Source organism: Zalophus californianus, chromosome 7 (genome assembly GCF_009762305.2).
Source record: "Zalophus californianus isolate mZalCal1 chromosome 7, mZalCal1.pri.v2, whole genome shotgun sequence".
NCBI lineage: Eukaryota > Metazoa > Chordata > Mammalia > Carnivora > Otariidae > Zalophus > Zalophus californianus.
The window spans coordinates 82,968,880-82,988,375 of NC_045601.1; the positions used below are offsets into that span (position 1 = coordinate 82,968,880).

Consider the following 19,496-nt stretch of genomic DNA (forward strand, 5'->3'; position numbering starts at 1 on the left):
TGCAGGCTTCTCCGATGAAACCAGGCAGCGGTATTTTAAACCAGTTCCTGGGGGCGCCTGGGTGGCTCAGTCAGGTAAGCGTCTGCCTTGGCTCAGGTCATAATCTCAGGGTCCTGGGATGGAGCCCCACACCTGGCTCCCTGCTCAGCAGGGAGTGTGCCTCTCCCTCTGCTCCTCCCCACCCTCGTGCTCTCCCACTCTCTCTCAAATAAATTAATTATTTTTAAAAAATAAAAAAATAAACTGTGGTTCATGGACTTAATGTAGGACAATCGTATTACTGTAGGACAATTGTATTACACAGGATTTATTTTAATCTTTCTGCTGTAGGACAATTGTATTACACAGGATTTATTTTAATCTTCTCATTGGAATATTCCTTCAACAGCATATGGCCAACATCTAATGTTTAAGCATACATGAATGCAATGCCATGTTTTATTATCAATGAGATTGGGTTCCCCCCCTTTCCACCTGCTTTGCCTCTTTTTCCCTACTTTCTATTTAACAGTAGAAAAGCAATTATATTTCTTAGTAAGAAAAGCACAAACATAGTAGGTAAGAAACAGCAGTATGGGATATAAGTGATTTTTATAAACTACTGTTTGGGAGCACTGTATTCTCTAGGATCGACCCACCCCCACCCCCACCCCGCGGAGAAAGGAATGTGGTTTCTGAATGTGTTTCATAAATAACCTTCAATAAGTAATGGAGGAAATGGGGAACCCTGGCTCATCAAGTAATGCTGATCCTACATTAAGTATGTAAAGTGTCAGGGCTAAAGTTGTTCAAAAGAAAACCACAGGCCCAAGGTGGACTACTTTGCTCTCAGAAGAGCAAACCAAGACTTAATTGCAGTTTCAACCTCTCCAGGAGTTTACTTTTAGGCCAATCAATCTGGAACTTTCTGACAAGCACCAATGAGGTAATCTGTCACATGCGCCCTCTCCATCCCCACCCCACCGCCAAAGGAAGATGAGGTAATCTGCAGGATAAGACCCCATGCCCTTCCCCCTAAGGGAAGGTGACCTTGCCTGGAACAATCCTTTCTTTTCTTTTGCTAATAACTTCCTTGCCCCACCCTCCTTCCTACAAAAATCTTCCACATTGTACAACTAGAGCTCCCCTCTACTTGCTAGATGGGATCCTGCCCAACTGCTTAATAAAGCCAATTAGATCTTCAAATTTACTAGGCTGAGTTTTGTTTTTTTAACAAAGTCATCAGTCATCTATTCTCAGAAAAGTATACCAAATGGCATCTCTTGTTGGATGCCGTGGTCACCGTTCTCTATTGTATATTCAAAGTGTTAAGCTCCAAAACAAAACATAGTAATAAAAGTACAAACTCCCAAATCAAAGCTATGACAAGTAGGATCAGTTCACAAACAGCATGTCATCATCAGGTTTCATGACTTTCTCAAAATAATAACCCCTTTCCACTTCTATAGCAAATTTTACAGCACTTTCACATCTTACTTCACCTCTGGGGTATCCCCTGTGAAACAGGCAGTTTCTTTATCCCCTTTTCCAGGTCTGGGACAAGGGTGAGGTGGGTGAGGCCCTGGCCTCAGGTGCAAAACTCAAGAAGACAAAAAAATTCAGTAATCAAGATAAATAATTTCTTAATATTTAAAATAGAAGTAACGCAAACAATTGAATTATGAACCAAAAAAAAAAAAAGAAAATGTTTAAACAAAGACAGGATCGGTATCATCAATGCCTCAGCCTTCAATATGGCTCAGCAGGGCACTCCACTCTTCCGGGACAGAGAAACTGAAGGACAGAGTGTTCATTACACCCTCTAAACTCTAAGGTTCTTTAAGGCAGATGCAGGTGTCTGTGACAATAGTCCAGGCCAGTTTCCCTCAGTGAAGTTCCCTGTTTTACAAGAGGAAAATCCCTGCTATGACTTTGAAGAGGCTGATAACCAATCTCCCTGAAGTAACAGTATTCTTAATCTAAAGGTAGAACTGAACTCAAGCCAAACTCACAAGGAATGCAAATTAATATAAAGGCCAACAAAATGTTAAATTGTTTCACTGATCAATGCAATGTATATTTCTGAAACCAAATTTTTTAAATGGATACTTACTGATGGAAGAATAAGTGTCTTGAAAGAGCCTAAAAGCAAAACAGGGAAGAAAATAGAGTCATAATTTGAATATGATGATATAATACACAACTCCGAAGACTCTCCTAATACTCTTTCAGATGCAGAAGGAATCATAAGCTTACAGAATCACAAACTTATTTGGTCAAAACAAAACAATTTTATTAAAGCCCAGAACACCTGAGACATTACTACACAACCTCGTGCCAAAGAATTAAGGAAAGCTGAGCCAGACTTGAAAAGCCATCAGTGGGTGAATCCTCACAAAAAAAACAGTTTAAGTTCTGCTGCTCTTTTCCATTAGCATTTCTGTTGTCACTGTTGCTGCTTCAAGGTTCTATACATTGGAGGGACGACACTTCAATCTGTGTTGAAAAAGAAGCTGAGGTTTATTTCTTATGTTCTCAGACCCTCATGATAAAGGAAGAAAAGGAAGGCATTAGTCACATCAGGGGTGAGCTGGGACTCCTAACTGACTCACTGGTATTAGAGTCATGCAGACTTCTTTTCATGTACAGTTTCTAAACATAGGACCGCTAACTTAACTCATGCCAATTTCTCATCCAATCTAATTACTTCAAGGGAAAAAATATTTCAAGTTAAAAATAAAAGAGTACTTATCCAAAGTTCCGATTTAAGTGACATGAATTCAGAGGTGAGGAGGGACCCTCACAGTTCCCTCATTTAAGAAATACTTGTGAATATTTATGAAGTATTTACCACAATGAGCAAGACAGACATGGTCCCGGTCCTCCTGGAAGCCACATGTGTCTATCCTATAGGAAGAGACCGACACCAGAGCAGAGCACAATACAGAGCAGGGGGTAAGCAAGTGGCCTCTGGAATTAGACTCCACCAGTTCTATACTTGAAAAAGTTACCTGATTATCTGGGTTCGATTTTTTCATCCATAAAATGAGTATTTTGATAATAGTACCAATCTCATAAGGTGGTCGTGAAGAATAAGTATGTTGATACCTAGAAAGTGTACGTACAGAGCAGTGTCTGGCACGTAGGAAACACTTGATAAATGTAAATCATTGTAGCGCCAGCAAACTTGGAAGAGATATCTGCTGGGGATGTCAGCATGCCTCTACAGCAGGGTCTCCCAATTTTTATAATGGAGCACTCAGTCAATCAGTACACATCACCAATGTCACATTAGATTATAAAGTCATATATATGCACTTTTCTCAACCAAATTATTAAATATTAGAAAACCTTAATTTCTTAGTTTTGCCCAAGAAAATAATAGAAATAAAAGCTAGTACGTTTTCTGCCTACACCCTTACAAATGGTCTTGCACAATACCCAATGTGTGCACACCCACCTGAAGACCACTGCCCCAGTGGGCCTCAGTGATATACAAATACGTTTTCAAGGAGCAGATAAGCCATTCATCAAAATCTCTTATCACCTTGCACAAATCAGTTTATCCAATAACTGTCACCATAGGAAGCAAAGAGGACGACTCTTAAATAATAGGACATTGGACAAAAAGTGTCTTGAAAAGGTGAAGAAAGAGAAACACCTGAACAAAAACAGTGCAATATGGAAGGGCTACAATAAGAATAGGGCAGAGCCCACCTCATAGGGATCAGGAGAAGGCTTCTAGAGAAAATGATGCCAGAAGTCTAGGATTATAGAATGAAAAATTAGCCAGATGAGAAAGTAAGGGAAGAGTTTCTAGGCAGAGCAGCAGGAAATGCAAAAGAGTGGAGCTCCGCATGAGTCTACAGAAGCAAAGAGCTGGCAGGGAGAGGACTATAGAGATGAAGCTGGACCAGATCCTGAAAGGCCTTTTACACAGAGTGAGTCCTGGCCAGATCATCCCAGGTTATGCTGCTATCCCAGCATCCTGATGTAGCATTTGTCCCGAATCTTTTTGGTTTAGTAAAATATTGTTATGAGATGGGTTTAATTTGCACAAGATTTAACTTTGAAATATTGTAATCATGCTTTGGTAATATCTTAACTTGTGGGAAGAAACTTCTCATTAAGTTCTTTTTTTTTAAGATTTTATTTATTTATTTGAGAGACAGAGTGAGAGAGAGAGAGCACACGAGAGGGGGGAGGGTCAGAGGGAGAAGCAGACTCCCTGCTGAGCAGGGAGCCCGATGCGGGACTCGATCCTGGGACTCCAGGATCATGACCTGAGTCAAAGGCAGTCGCTTAAACAACTGGGCCACCCAGGCGCCCAAGTTCTTTTTAATGGGATAGGCATATTCTATACTGAAATGAAGTGAAATTTGAGAAGCCCAATGATATTGCAGCAACGAAACTTGGTGAAACAGTCAAAAGAACCATAAATACAGACAATTTACTTGACAAGTTCTGTGTTGTAAAAATATTTGTTGAAGGGAGTCATAGTACTTTCCAGGCAAAAAGACAAACCCTGTAAGATATCTGGACTGAAACATTTAAATAGCTCAGTATGGGGGATAGATGAAAGAATTGAAAATATCCTCCATAGAGCAGCTCTATGATCTTAACACGTACCTCAACATATGTGAAGAGAGTGTGTTCTCAATTAAAAATATACCAACAATGAATATACAGAATTTGAAAAAACAATACCATTTACATTAGCATCCCCCCCAAAAAAGAAATACTTAGGTATAAATCTAATGAAATGTGTACAAGATCTATATGAAGAAACTACAAAACTCTGATAAATGAAATCAAGGAAGATCAAGGAAGGATTAAATAAATGAGGAGATATTCAATGTTCATGGATAGAAAGACTCAATATTGTCAAGACATCAGTTCTTCTCAACTTGATCAATGCAATCCTAATCAAAATCCCAGAAAGTTATTTTATGAACGTCAACAAACTGATTCTAAAGTTTATCTGGAGAGGCAAAAGACCCAGAATAACCATCACAATACTGAAGGAGAACAAAGCTGGAAGACCAGTGCTATCAACTCCAAGACTTACTGCAAAGCTACAGTAATCAAGGCAATGTGGTATTGGCAAAAGAACAGACAAACTGATCAATGGAACAGAAGAGAGATCCCAGAAATGGACCCTTACTAATATGGTCGAATGATCTTTGGCAAATGAGCAAAAGCAATGCAATGGAACAAAGATAGTCTCTTCAACAAATAATGCTGGAACAATGGACATCCACATGCAAAAAAGTGAATCTAGACACAGACCTCACCCCCTTCAGAAAAACTGACTCAAAATGGATCATAGACTTAAATATAAAATGCAAAACTATAAAACTCCTAGAATATAACATAGGAGAAAACCTAGATGACCTTGGTCTTTTTAAGATACAATCCATTAAAGAAATAATTCAGGGGCACCTAGGTGGCTCAGTCGGTTAAGCATCTGCCTTCAGCTCAGGTCGCGATCACCAGGACCTGGGATTGAGCCCCATGTCAGCCTCCCTGCTCAGGGGAGAAGGGGGTGGGGGTGTCCTGCTTCTTCCTCCCCCCCAACTCATGCTCTCTCTCTCTCAAATAAATAAATAAAATCTTTTAAAAAAAGAATTCATGAGCTGGACTTCATCAAAATTAAAAACTCCTGCTATGCAAAAGACAATGTCAAGAGAATGAGAAGAAACGCCACAAATTGGGAAAAAATATTTGCAAAAGACACATCTGATAGAGGACTATAGTCCAAAATCTACAAAGAACTCTTAAAACTCAACAATAAGAAAATAACTGACTAAAAAATGGGCCAAAGTCATTAACAAACAACTCAGCAAAGAAGATACACAGACGGCAAATAAGCATAATAAAAGATGCTCCGCGTCATAGGGAAATGCAGATTAAACAATAAGATACCAAGACACTGGTATCAGTCACTGACAACATCAAATGCTGGCCAGGATGTGGAGCAATAGGAACTCTCACATACTGCTGGTATGCAATGCAAAACGGTACAGCCACTTGGAAAGACAGTTTAGCAACTTCTTAAAAAACTAAACATGATCTTACCATACAATCCAGCAATTACACTTCTTGGTACTTACTCAAAAGAGCTGAAAACTTATGACCACACAAAAATCTGCATGCAGATATTTACAGCAGCTTTATTTATAATTGCCAAAGCTTGGAAGCAACCAAGTTTCCTTCAGTCAGTGAATGAACAAATAAACTGTGATACATCTAGACAATGGAATATTATTCAGCTCTAAAAAGAAATGAGCTATCAAGCCATGAAAAGACATACAGAGGAACCTTAAATGCATATTGCAAAGTGAAAGAAGCCAGTCTGAAAAGGCTACATACTGCATGATTCCAAATAAATGACATTCTGGAAAAAAAAGCGAAACTATGGATATGATAAAAAGATCAGGTTGCTGCGAGGTGGTATGGAGAGATGAATGGGCAGAGAACAGAGGGTTCTCAGGGCAGTGAAAATACTCTGTACGGTATTATAATAATGGTTATATGTCATTATACATTTGCCAAAACCCATGGAATATACAATGCCAAGAGTGAACCCTAGTGAAAACAATGGAACTTGGTTGATCATGATGTGTTCACTCTTGCTAAAAAGAAAAAAGGTACCATTCTGGTTAGTGATGTTGATGACAGGGGAGGCTGGGCATGTATGGGGACAGGGATAATATGGGCAATCTGCAAAAAAAAAAAAAAAAGCCTTTATTTGAATGTTCAAATCATCTGATCATTCCATTATATATGTTTATAATATAATGATATATAATATATAAATATATATATTATATATATGATATACATATTTATATATTATGTTATATATAAATAATATAAATAAAAGATTATGCTGCTCTATAATTAAACAGATGACTAATTGAGGGAGAAGAAAAAGTTCTTCTTTACCATAGAATTCCAACTAGTAAATATAGAAGGAATCATGGAATTAGGAAATTTCACAACTATCATGGTAATAACTGATTCAAGCAATAATCATTAATCTTGTGTGTACAAACTGGGTGAGACTCGTGAGAAATAATGAACTATTGTTTTAAACTGCTAGGTTTGGGGGTGGTTCACTCACAGAAACAGATGACTAGAACACTTTTTTTTTTTAAGATTTTATTTATTTATTTGAGAGAGCGAGAATGAGAGAGAGAGAGCACATGAGAGGGGGGAGGGTCAGAGGGAGAAGCAGACTCCCTGCTGAGCAGGGAGCCCGATGTGGGACTCGATCCCGGGACTCCAGGATCATGACCTGAGCCGAAGGCAGTCGCTTAACCAACTGAGCCACCAGGCGCCCTAGAACACTCTTGAAATAGATTAACTAGCAAACGTCTAAAGGTGCACAGTGCAGCACAATAACCTCTAGCCACAACGGCTATTGAAATGAGCAACTGAAATGTGCTACAAATGCAAAATACACCCCATATTTCTAAGACTTAAAAAAGCAAAAAGAATGTGAACTATCTCAGCAATAATTTTATAGTGAGTACATGTTGAACTGGTAATATTTACGAATTATTGGATTAAATAAAGTATATTATTAAAATTAATTTTATCCGATTTTCCTTACCTTTTTTTGAAAGATTTTATTTTTAAGTAATTTCTACACCCAACATGGGGCTTAAACCCACAACCCCAAGATCAAGAGTCACATGATCCACTGACTGAGCCAGCCAGGCACCCCCATTTTTTTTTAAAGATTTTATTTATTTATGCCAGACAGAGAGAGAGAGAGAGAGAGAGCACTCAAGCAAGCATGGGGCAGGAATGGGGGGAGGTTTGCACAGGGAGAGAGCCAAGCCGACTCCATGCTGAGCACAGAGCCCATTGTGTGGCTCAATCTCAGGACCCTGAGATCATGGTGACCTGAGCCAAAACCAAGAATCGATGCTTAACCAACTGAGTCACCCAGGTGCCCCTATGTTTTACTTTTTTATTTTGGTTACTAGAAAATGTCCTATTACATATGTGGACATATGTGGTAGAACCATACTTCCATTGAATAATGTTAGTCTAGAGGATGGAAGACTCACATTTCTGCTTAGAAGCAATAAACAATCAACTAGATCTGATGGGTACAATTTTTAAATTTGGTGAATAAAATAATAATAGATAATATTTATAGTGTTATAAAAGCATTACATATATTAACTGATCTAATCCGCATCACAATCCTATTAAGTATTATTTTCCTTATCTTACAAATGAGAACCCTAGGGGCGCCTGGGTGGCTCAGTCGTTAAGCGTCTGCCTTCGGCTCAGGTCATGGTCCCAGGATCCTGGGATCGAGCCCCGCATCGGGCTCCCTGCTCCGCGGGAAGCCTGCTTCTCCCTCTCCCGCTCCCCCTGCTTGTGTTCCCTCTCTCGCTGTGTCTCTCTCTGTCAAATAAATAAATAAAATCTTTAAAAAACAAAACAAAACAAAACAAAACAAATGAGAACCCTGAGTCACAGAGACATTAAGTGACCTGCCCAAGGTCACACACAGAAAAGAAGTAACAGAGCCAAGATTCTAACCCAGGCAGCCCGGCTCTTGGGCCTGAGCTGTAAACTGCCACTCCATGCTGCCTCTCAGCACAAGAACAGCAACTGTACCTTTGCGCTTTTCCCCTACATACCCTTGATTATTGCATAAGTTCCCCAGCCTAGAGAGCCTCTTTGTGCATGTTATCACCACTCCATCACAGATGTTCACAACCTCTATTATCTCAGGACTCCTCTCCTCAGCTCTATGCTAGTCATCAGAGAACCTGGGGATTCTTCTTTATCCATGTTTCTCCCAAACTTCAGAGTTCTGCTATAAGCACTGCAATAGCAAAACTAATTTTAAAACAATTCGCCTTATACAAAAACTTCTGAAAAGGATATAAAACTCGAAAATTTCCCAATTCTCTTATCACTTCTTCATACTACAGTTTTGATACATTTGAGGTTAATTTCAAGATCTGAAAAATCCTTAAAAATAACCATATTATGTCTATAGCTGGGACGCCAGGGAAGCCAGGGGTTTTGTGGGGAGTGCTCCTGTGATCAGTACCTGGAGTAGGGAAGGGAAAGGAAGGGGACAGGCCTGGGGAGAGGGGGAGGCAGAGTTGCAAAACAGGCTCCAGAGGTGAGATGCTAGAAGAGCCAAGATCTTTGAGAACTGTTCTGAACCAGGGGGACGGGGCTGGACCTTCATCCAAGGAGGGGTGCCCCTTGGGCAAGGCGGTTCTCTTTAGCAGATGCAAGCCCCAAAGGGGGCTGGCTGTGAGGGTGGTCTGCCGAAGCACTCCCAGGAGCTGGAGGAAGCCTGTCCTTCTCTGAAGGGCTCTACCTGGGTGGTACAGAACAGCATCCACAACAATATCCCACACTAGGAGAAAATGGACAAAATTAAACCGCCGAAAGCGGAGCCCCATCAAACCAGTACCCTTGATTACGGAGAGGTATTTATCTTTCATTACTTTAGGATAAGTCATGGGGTTGACCATTTTGTCAGTCCAGTGACTTGGAGGAAACAATGTGCTTCCTTTCCAACATGGCCTGACACACAGTCTACCTCCCATCACTGGCAAATTTACAAAGACTGTGTGTGTGTGTGTGTGTGTGTGTGTGTGTGTGTGTGTGTGTGTGTGTGTGTGTGTGTGTGTGTGTGTGTGTGTGTGTTGGGGCAGGGGGGCCAGGGCGGGGGTATTTATTTTTATCTAAGAGACAGCAAACAAGAGAAAGTAAAAAAAAAAAAAAAGAAAAAAAAAACAGCTGTGAATCTACAATCCAAATGAATGCAGTAGGTTGATTAATCGGAAGGGCAAGCATTTCAGCAACTCAAGACCAGCTACCCAGATCTGAACTGCAGGAAATCCCATTTCATAGAACTTTTTTTTTTAATGTAGCCCTTTTGGTTCAAACCTTCGAGGGGTTTTCTCGTTAGAGAAAAATTGGAAGAGGAAGTTGACCGCATGCCTGGCTCTCACTACTCTGACACATGATGGTGTCTTCATAGGTCCAGGAAAAAACAGAGGCAGAAACAGAAGCTGTTCCCAAAAGCGGGAGCGCCGGGACAGAGATGTCCCACCCACCCATAATTCTTGCTAGATTCAGGGAGTGGCTTGAAGGATGTGTAGAGAGAGATCCAATTTAAAGCCCACTCACTGGTCTCATGTGTCGTTATTAAAAGGTCAGCTTTAAGTACTTGACATTTTTTTCAACTTGTGTTCTCTCCAAATTTACAAACGCAGCTTGGAATGTCTTAGGCACTTGCTCAGCCTTATGTGAAAGTCCTAACATTCTAGCAATAATTTACACAGCCAAAACCTAAAACTGGGAGCAGAGTGGTGGGAATGTAGATGAGGAATAGTAATCTCTTCCTGTGCTGTTGCTAGGCTGAAGATTAAATAGCAAACCGTTGTGACCATTTCTGCTCCCTCTGAGCAAGGTTCCACTCAGACACGGGAAACAGGCACCATCTCTGGAAACACTCACTAACTGGCACTTCTTTAAATCACGGACTAAAGATCCGCTCTGGGACGAAAAGTCCTTCTCAACATTACTGTAGATAAGTCTGTAAAACTCAGGTCATTTTTGTGTGTAACCACAGAAAGTCAATCTTAGAACCCTTTCAGATGTTTTCTCCTTCCCAACACTGCCGAAGCCACTCAAAAGAAACCTTGTTTTAAGGCTTCACACTTGGCACAAGCCGGAGAGCTGGCCGTTTGATTTACAAATAGAGTCAAGCTATTTTTAAGTTGTGTAATAAGCATACACAAAAACTAACCTTCCCTTAGCTTTTTAAACACACTCTATAATGCCGTATGCTGCCTCCTCTAACATCTGCGCTCACAAAATAGCTCTGTGGAGAACTGCTGAGGGAAGGGGTGATGTGTGACTGGAAATCCAACAGATCCAGAAATATTCTCTATGGGAAAAAAAAAAACAGCTTTTCCACTATATGCATATACATATATATATATATGTATATGCATATATGTACGTAAATATGTATGCAAATATATATATATACACACAATTATGTATTTATATACCTTAGTATTTACTGCTTAAGTATTTTTGGTAGCTTTCTGCTATTCAGTAATATAAACTTAAGTATATCACTTTCTTAGCTGAAAACTTGGACCTCCTTACCAAGTTATTAAATATTCTCTCATTATTCAGCATTTTCTTTGATCACAGAGAGACAAAGTGAGAAATGGGCTTTCCCACTACAAATCTGTGGAAGACAAAACCTTAAAATATGTTTCTGCTTCACAGTTTAATGTTACTTTAAAGCTAAGTAACACTCCAGTGCATTCAATCTATACAAAAAGACAAGCATTTTGAGTAAAACAAAGTAAAAGTATCTCCTTTGGTCCCTTACACACTCTTTTTATTTTTTTTCTCCTGCCTCTCCTTATTTACAAACATCTCAATAAACAGGAGTTTCATAAATAACTTTTTGTTCCATTTAGACCACCGAGCATCAACAGGTAAAAAAAAACCTACTAAAAGTAAAATAAATACAATGGTACAGTATAAACTAAATGTTAGGTTCAATACATATGAAAAACCAAGAGTCAAACAAGACCCTGGGCTACTGAATGTCCAGGCATTCGTGATGGCAGGGCTGGCAATTTACGGCCCACGGGCCAAAGAGGGCCCACACCTACTTTCCTACAGTTTGTGAACTAAAAATGGTTTTGCATTTTTATACAGCCGGGAAAAGAAAAAGAAGAAATATTTCATGACACATGAAATATTATATGAACTCCCAATTCAGGGTCCATAAAGTTCCATGAGCACACTCATTTACTATGCACAACAAAAACCATAAGGCAGCAGACCTACCATGTTTACCATCTGGCCTTTTATAAGAAAAGTTTACTGTCCCCTATGGTATAGTGCTCTTTTTAGAGAGATCGCCTCTTTTCTCAAGGAATAAGGAATAAGGTTGAAGGCCTGCTTGAGTCACAATCAAACTGCCATTAACAGAGACCTCGCCTGATGCCACAGCTGGTGCTTACAAGGGCGGCATCAATAATAACATGTGATACTAAGAAATGCTAGGTACGACATAGCTGACATTCTCCAGTGTTTATCATGTGCTAGACATAATGACAAATGTTCTAAAGCAGTGCACTAAAAAAAAAAGAAAGAAAGAAAAGAAATGGATAAAAGTAATTTTAATAACATTTTATTGAGCCCAATATACCCAAAATATTACCCTTGAAGATGTAATCAATATTAAAAATTTATCAGCTTAAAAAAGATTCAGTTTTGTTGCATTTTTTGATATTAAGTATTCAAAATCCATTGTGTATTTTTTACTTGCAGCCCATCTCAATTTGTACAAGCCTCATTTCAAGCACTCAAAACCCACAGGTGGCTCATGGCTACCATATTGCACAGCACAGCTCTTAAGTACTGTCTCATTTAATACTCACAACAATGCCCTAAGATAGGTACTATTATTATTGCCATCATACAAAGGAAGAAACTGAAATTAGATAAAATGAAGTGACTTGCCCAAGGCCACTTAGGTAGTAAGAGGTAGTGCTAAGGGTTCAATTCCAATGTGGTTCTAGAGCCCCCAGTCTGACTCACTGTGCCTCCCAAACTGTACAGAACAGACCTGGCTATTACTTCCAAAATATTAGTCCAAATAAAATCTCATGTTCCCTCCCTGTCCCTCCTCTGTAGCTTAGTGTATTCTCGTGGTAGTATTTGAACACACCCACTCTTCTACCTTTTCTCTTTCATCCTTGTGATTACCTCAAGCCCCATGCAGCCCTGTAGAAGTCCATCCCTCTTCAACCCAGCAGCCTCCTTTACAGCATTCATACCACACTCCCCATTTCCATGCCTATGGCAGACACAGCTAATCCTTCTACTCTCTATTCTGGTGAACCCAGACTTGACCTTCCTTGACACCATCAAACACGGCACTCCAAGCAGCCTCTACCATCAACCTGAGATGGCACATGAAATGAAACCTACTTTGCATCCCCGTGAGGAGCCAAATATTTATGCCACCCAATACTGTGCCATATACAATTTGATGCCTAATAAATACTTGGAATTCTCAAAATAGTCATGCCCTGTCTCAACTATCTTTCTGAGATTTAACAAGATTTCAGTGAAATTTAAATTTATAATACTAAATCATTTCTGCCAGCTACATTTTCATAAATGTAAATTCCCAACATTGCCCTGCCAAAAGGAAGCTACCAAGTATTCCTAAGAGAATGTAACTCCGTTTATTTCTCAGCTCTTTACCGTTCTGGTTTTTAGATTAATTCATGAGTCATTTCTTCAAAACTAAAGACCCAAGGACCTGCCCACTACTCCCCACCCAACTCCTGCCACCAAATTTTCTTTGGCCAATTTCACCCTCACCCTTGCAAGGGAAGAAAGTCAAGTCATGGAATTTTCCTAAGAGAAATGAAGAACAGAACAGACAGAGCAAGACCAGAACCCACTATAATTTCTTTCTCCTCAAGTTTTGTCATTGCACCATTGGTCTGATGATCATCTTAGCCCAGACCAAGAGATAATAAATTACAATTCCACTTCTTACTCACACTCACAATCCCATGGCAATAATAAAATAACTACCCGATCCCTTCGAGCTTCAAGTGAAGCATACTACCACCGTAAATACCCCTTTCTCTTCTCTATTCTCCTGTGTTCCTTCCCTTGATACCAATACAAGTATCCGCCCTTGCATTCCAACATCCCACAATCCAGCAGGGACCCAATTGGACACCACCAGGGAATATCTCCAATTCTGTATTTCTCTCTCCAATGGGCCACTAGTTGTAATGTATATCCCCACTCCCTATGAAGAGGTATCAGATGTGCATAATTTAGAGGCAGGTAAATAATTATTGCAAAGTTTTTCTAAAACCATATTCCAGGGGCGCCTGGGTGGCTCAGTTGGTTAAGCAACTGCCTTCGGCTCAGGTCATGATCCTGGAGTCCCAGGATCGAGTCCCGCATCGGGCTCCCTGCTCAGCAGGGAGTCTGCTTCTCCCTCTGACCCTCCTCCCTCTCGTGCTCTCTATCTCTCATTCTCTCTCTCTCAAATAAATAAATAAAATCTTTAAAAAATAAATAAATAAAAATAAAACCATATTCCAATTTTATTCTCCATCTCAAGTTCATACCTCAAAATATTTCTTTTTTTTTAAGATTTTATTTATTTGACAGAGAGAGACAGCGAGAGAGGGAACACAAGCAGGGGGAGCGGGAGAGGGAGAAGCAGGCTTCCTGCCAAGCAGGGAGCCCGATGCGGGGCTCCATCCCAGGACCCTGCGATCATGACCCGAGCCAAAGGCAGACGCTCAACAACTGAGCCACCCAGGTGCCCCAAAATATTTCTTTCTTTATTCATTCTCCTCGATTTCTTTCTTGCATCAAAGCAAAAAGTACAAGGTTTTTGTTTTGTTTTTTTTTAAGGATTAATCCACTTACCTGTGTTCCTAATCCTGATCCCACTACTTCTTATCCATGAATTAGCCACTTCTCCCTTTTGCGTCAACCACTTTTACCTCTCTACTAAGCATTTTAAGAGAACATGTACCTCTCTCCTTTCAACTGTCAAACTTCAGTAAAGAGTAGTCTACACTCTTATATTTTCTCATTACCCATTTATTACTTAAAACTTGGCTTTTTTTTTAAGATTTTATTTATTTATTTATTTGACAGAGAGAGAGATAGCGAGAGCAGGAACACAAGCAGGGGAGTGGGAGAGGGAGAAGCAGGCTTCCTGCCGAGCAGGGAACCCGATGCGGGACTCGATCCCAGGACCCTGGGATCATGACCTGGGCCGAAAGCAGACACTTAATGACTGAGCCACCTAGGCGCCCTTAAAACTTGGCTTTTGCTCCCAACATTCAACTTAAAACCATTCACTCAAGGATCACCAATGTCCTTTTCTGTCTTCGTCTTCTCTTCTCTGACCCTCTGGGACACTCAGTTCTATCAAAACTTTCCTTCTTGTAACTTTCTTCCCTTAGCTTCTGGAACATCTCACCATCTTCAATCTAGCCCTGTCTCTAGCTGCTCATCGTTTGTCCATTTCATTGATTTCTTTTCCTTTTTCCAAGCTTCTGTCATCAGTCTTGTTCCATAGCTTTGCCTCCCTTGCACATGTCATGCATTTCCACCAAGACTTCAAGTATTGTCTGCCTCTATGAAAACAATGCCTTAAACTCTCTCCCTAGCTACAATTTCAAAACTACCTGCTGCACATCTCCACCTGGATGTGTCCCCAAACTTACATCTCAAGCAGAATGTAGCACCTTTTCAGAAAACAGACACACGAACCTCTATCCCCCTATGGCTGCCACTCCCAGCCGTCAGCTCTTTCCTCCGGCACCCCCTTCCCTCCCCTAGTATGTGAAATAGCTGTTCCCACTAAATGCCAAATATGTCAGCAGGAGCGGAACATGTATGAATGGACATTTGTATAGCTCTGCATGTAAAAGGTAAACAGCACCAGGCACAGGGTCACACACAAGAAGCGCTATTTACAAACCACACTGAATTTTTTATACAAACAAGAAATAAAAACTCTTCAGCCTTCTGCACTTTAAATATTATACATTATCCTTCTGGAACCTCTGAACCTTTTCTAATCCTTCCTTCCTCTTATTCCCCACCCGCCCCCATTCATCCACAATCACATACAACAAATAATCAAGAAATAATAAGTTAATGGGGGGAAATGTCATTGGGCAAACAACTAGTTTCAGCATTCTAAAGCCCTCTTAGCAACATAAAGGATCAAACAGTAACCCAGCCCGAATTCTTACAGGATCTGATTTCTATTTCCACCACAACCCCTCAGTGAGTCACTGGGACAGTGACTCATTCCTTGTTAGAAAAGGAGCAACACATGTTTAACTTGGAGTTTAAAGAATCAGTATGTTCCCCTTCAGCTTCACTCAATCACTGATTCATAATCAAACCCCAAAATGTGATTCTCCACCGCTTAAAATGAACACCCATGCTTAGGGTTGGGGGCTGCTTGAAAGCAAATAGAGAAGTCTGGGAGGGAACTTCTCTTAGCTACCGTGAATCATCATTGACTTGCAAAGGCATGCCTCTCACTCTCCGGCTTTCCAGCACTTTGTCAGGAGCCATTCAGGAGATACTAAAGAGTAGTCGTCCTCGTTTTAATGTGGCTAAGAATCACTTGTGATGACTGCTTGAAATAAAATTTAGATTCCTAGACCTTACCCATGTTTTGAAGGGTTGGCCACAAGTCTGCCTTTTTTTTAAGATTTTACTTTTAAGTAATCTCTACACCCAATGTGGGGCTTGAACCCCTAACCCCAAGATCAAGAGTCACGTGCTCCCCGAATGGAGCCAGCCAGGCACCCTGAGTCGGTGCTTTTAATAAGCACAACTCACACAGTGAGAAACCCAGCAACAGGATTTATTGTTAGAAAGATCTATGAGGCTCCTAGCCCCGCCTCCCCATGCAGAACCATTAGTCCATAAAGAGCAACTCCACCTTGAGCTGAAATAAGAAACTTGCACAAATATGCAGGTAAGCATTTTAAAACTCCTTAGTTAGCCTTATTTTCTTCCATATCAGAAAAATCAACATTTGCAAATATATCCTAGGTCTTACACACAGTTCTCCATATGTTAGGAAAGTTTCCTAGAGTATAATGGAAATAGCACTGGACTGCAAATTTGGGGACGTGTGAGGTTTTCAGTTCTAGGCTACCAATAAGTGATTTCATTTTGGGCAAATCATCAAACACCAGGCCTCAGTCTCCTCGGCCATAAATTAGGTGACTGAATTGGCTTATCTCTGAGGTCCCGTCCAGATCCAAAATTCTATAAGGCTCCAAGTAAATTGGGTGGAGAGCTAGCACTGCACTGTGATTCTTCAGATCCAGATCAGATTTCATTAGACCCAAGACTAAATCACTGCAAGCAAACATGACAGTAATTTTAGAGGAAGATGACTGATACAACATTGTATCAATATCCCAAAGTAAGGCTAACAAAATATATGTCATGCTCTTCCAGCCAGTCTCCAACCTCCAAATTCAGAACCAACAGAACCAACTTCAAATGCAGGCTTCACAATTTAGGTTGTTAACTCTGGGAAAAAAAAATTTTCTTTTTCCTGTCTTAGCCTCTGTTTCTTCATCTCTAAAATGAAGATAATAGTGCCTTCCTCATAAGGTTATGGAAGTATTGTGCATTAAGTCCCTGGCACTATGAGGAAACTCAATATTTAATATGTCAAATCCCTTGGGCGCCTGGGTGGCTCAGTTGGTTAAGCAACTGCCTTCGGCTCAGGTCATGATCCTGGAGTCCCAGGATCGAGTCCGCATTGGGCTCCCTGCTCAGCGGGGAGTCTGCTTCTCCCTCTGACCCTCTTCCCTCTCGTGCTCTCTATCTCTCATTCTCTCTCTCTCAAATAAATAAATAAATAAATAATCTTAAAAAAAAAAATGTCAAATCCCTTCCCAGCCCCTCCTAGTGATGTGCCTTTTATAGAGTTCCCAGTTTAAGATCACCCCAACCGATGATTAATAATTGCCTCTGTCATGATTGTTACTATTCTTTTCTAATAACAGCTACCATTTTCTTGAAAAATTCCTATGTGTTAAGTGCTTTAAACATGTTACCTCACTTAATTCACACAATAGCCGTGTAATTGCATAAGGCAGGAACCACTATTCTCCAGATAATAAAACTGAAGCCTGGTGAGGTCATGACTGCGCACAGCCACACAACCACTAATGGAAGGACAATCAGGTAGCCTGGCTTCAGAGCCCAACCACATCATGATTACACTGTGGTCCTTTATCTTCCGGCCTATATATATACATATATATCATGCACAATAGCAAAGACATGTGAATGAAGAGTCCACACCCTTTAAAAATAATTCTCACGTAACTACAAGTTCAGACTGAGTTCTACTGGCAAAGCTGCCTGTGGAAACCTGCCCTGGGAGATCTGCCCACACACTACACTAATTAATCCACTCTCATAAAAACTATGGGACTGATTTTGATCTACAAGCCATGAAATGTACATTCAGGAGCTTTGTTTCCACCAGAAAGCCATCCAAACTGAATTGGATGTTTTTTTAAGTTTTTCAGCTAATAGCTCAAACTTAAGAAACCTTGATTTCCCACCCTTTACCGGATCAAGATGGAAAATAAAACACCCCCTCGTCAATATGAGACAGTAAAGGACAAAGAAGAATTTTTAACTCTTAAAAAATAGAAAAGTAAACAGCCCATTAACTGTCCAAGATTTTAGAGCAAAAAGAAAAAGCAATTATTAAAGGATATAGACACACTCACTCATAGAGTACATCTCATGCCAATGCCTCAGTGGGAAGATGGAAGCAGGCTTGGCACAATAAATAAACAATGCATCCCAACCAGCAGGCACTCACTACAAGATGCCCTGCAGAGCACCCACGGCTTCAGCTGACATTTTGTTTAGGTTTTTTTCTTAAATCAGGTTTATGTGAACCAGTGACAATGAATTCATGAATGAAGGGAAAGGGTGCATTCATTATTATTTGAGGCAAATCTCACTCAAGAGAAACATTGAAAGTTTACACGTGAACATTTCAAATTGTAGAAAGAGGAGGGAAATAAGGCAGAAATAACGATTTCAAGGATGTCAAAAATAATTCAATCATTCCATAGGCCTTCACAGAGAAGATAGTTCTTATTTATGACCCATGAATTCAAACATTCTTAAACTTTTTTTCTTGATCTGGCATGGAACTGCAGGGCAACATCTCACTAACGGAAAAGATAAAAACAAAGAAGGGAAGAAATAAGGGGACAGACTCACTCTCCACCCAACATGCAGTTTGATTTGATTCAAATCTGATTTGATTTCAAAAGTGACTCCATCTTCTCTCCTCTGGTAATTACTACCTGTTGAACTTTTACCATGTTTTGTTAATTATGTCCACTTAACTATTTTATACAACAGAAGACTATGAACCTAGCTCTATTCACTATAAAGGGGATGAGGGTGCTGGTGATGGTAGTGGTGGTGATGAGGGTGGTGGTGATGGTGGTGGTGGGGTCGGTGGTGATGGTGGTGGTGCGGTTGGTGGTGATGGTGGTGATGAGGGTGGTGGTGATGGTGGTGGTGGGGTCGGTGGTGATGGTGGTGGTGGGGTCGGTGGTGATGGTGGTGATGAGGGTGGTGGTGATGGTGGTGATGAGGGTGGTGGTGATGGTGGTGATGAGGGTGGTGATGGTGGTGGTGGTGGGGTTGGTAGTGATGGTGGTGATGAGGGTGGTGGTGATGGTGGTGGTGGGGTCGGTGGTGATGGTGGTGGTGGGGTCGGTGGTGATGGTGGTGATGAGGGTGGTGGTGATGGTGGTGATGAGGGTGGTGGTGATGGTGGTGATGAGGGTGGTGATGGTGGTGGTGGTGGGGTTGGTAGTGATGGTGGTGATGAGGGTGGTGATGATGGTGGTGGTGGG

General features: G+C 40.7%; 1 protein-coding gene across 3 annotated transcripts in view; it reads right to left on the reverse strand.

Annotated features, from left to right (window-relative positions):
* Nucleotides 1–19,496, reverse strand: part of CD109 (CD109 molecule) — a 128,172-nt gene that overhangs the window by 103,312 nt on the left and 5,364 nt on the right. For all 3 annotated transcript variants that reach the window (XR_003521615.2, XM_027603213.2, XM_027603211.2), the window contains exon 3: nt 2,093–2,121. Coding sequence is in view for 2 of the 3 variants with exons in the window: in XM_027603213.2 (XP_027459014.1) it covers nt 2,093–2,121 (29 nt within the window). In the remaining variant the exon portion in view is untranslated. The remainder of the gene's footprint in view (nt 1–2,092; nt 2,122–19,496) is intronic.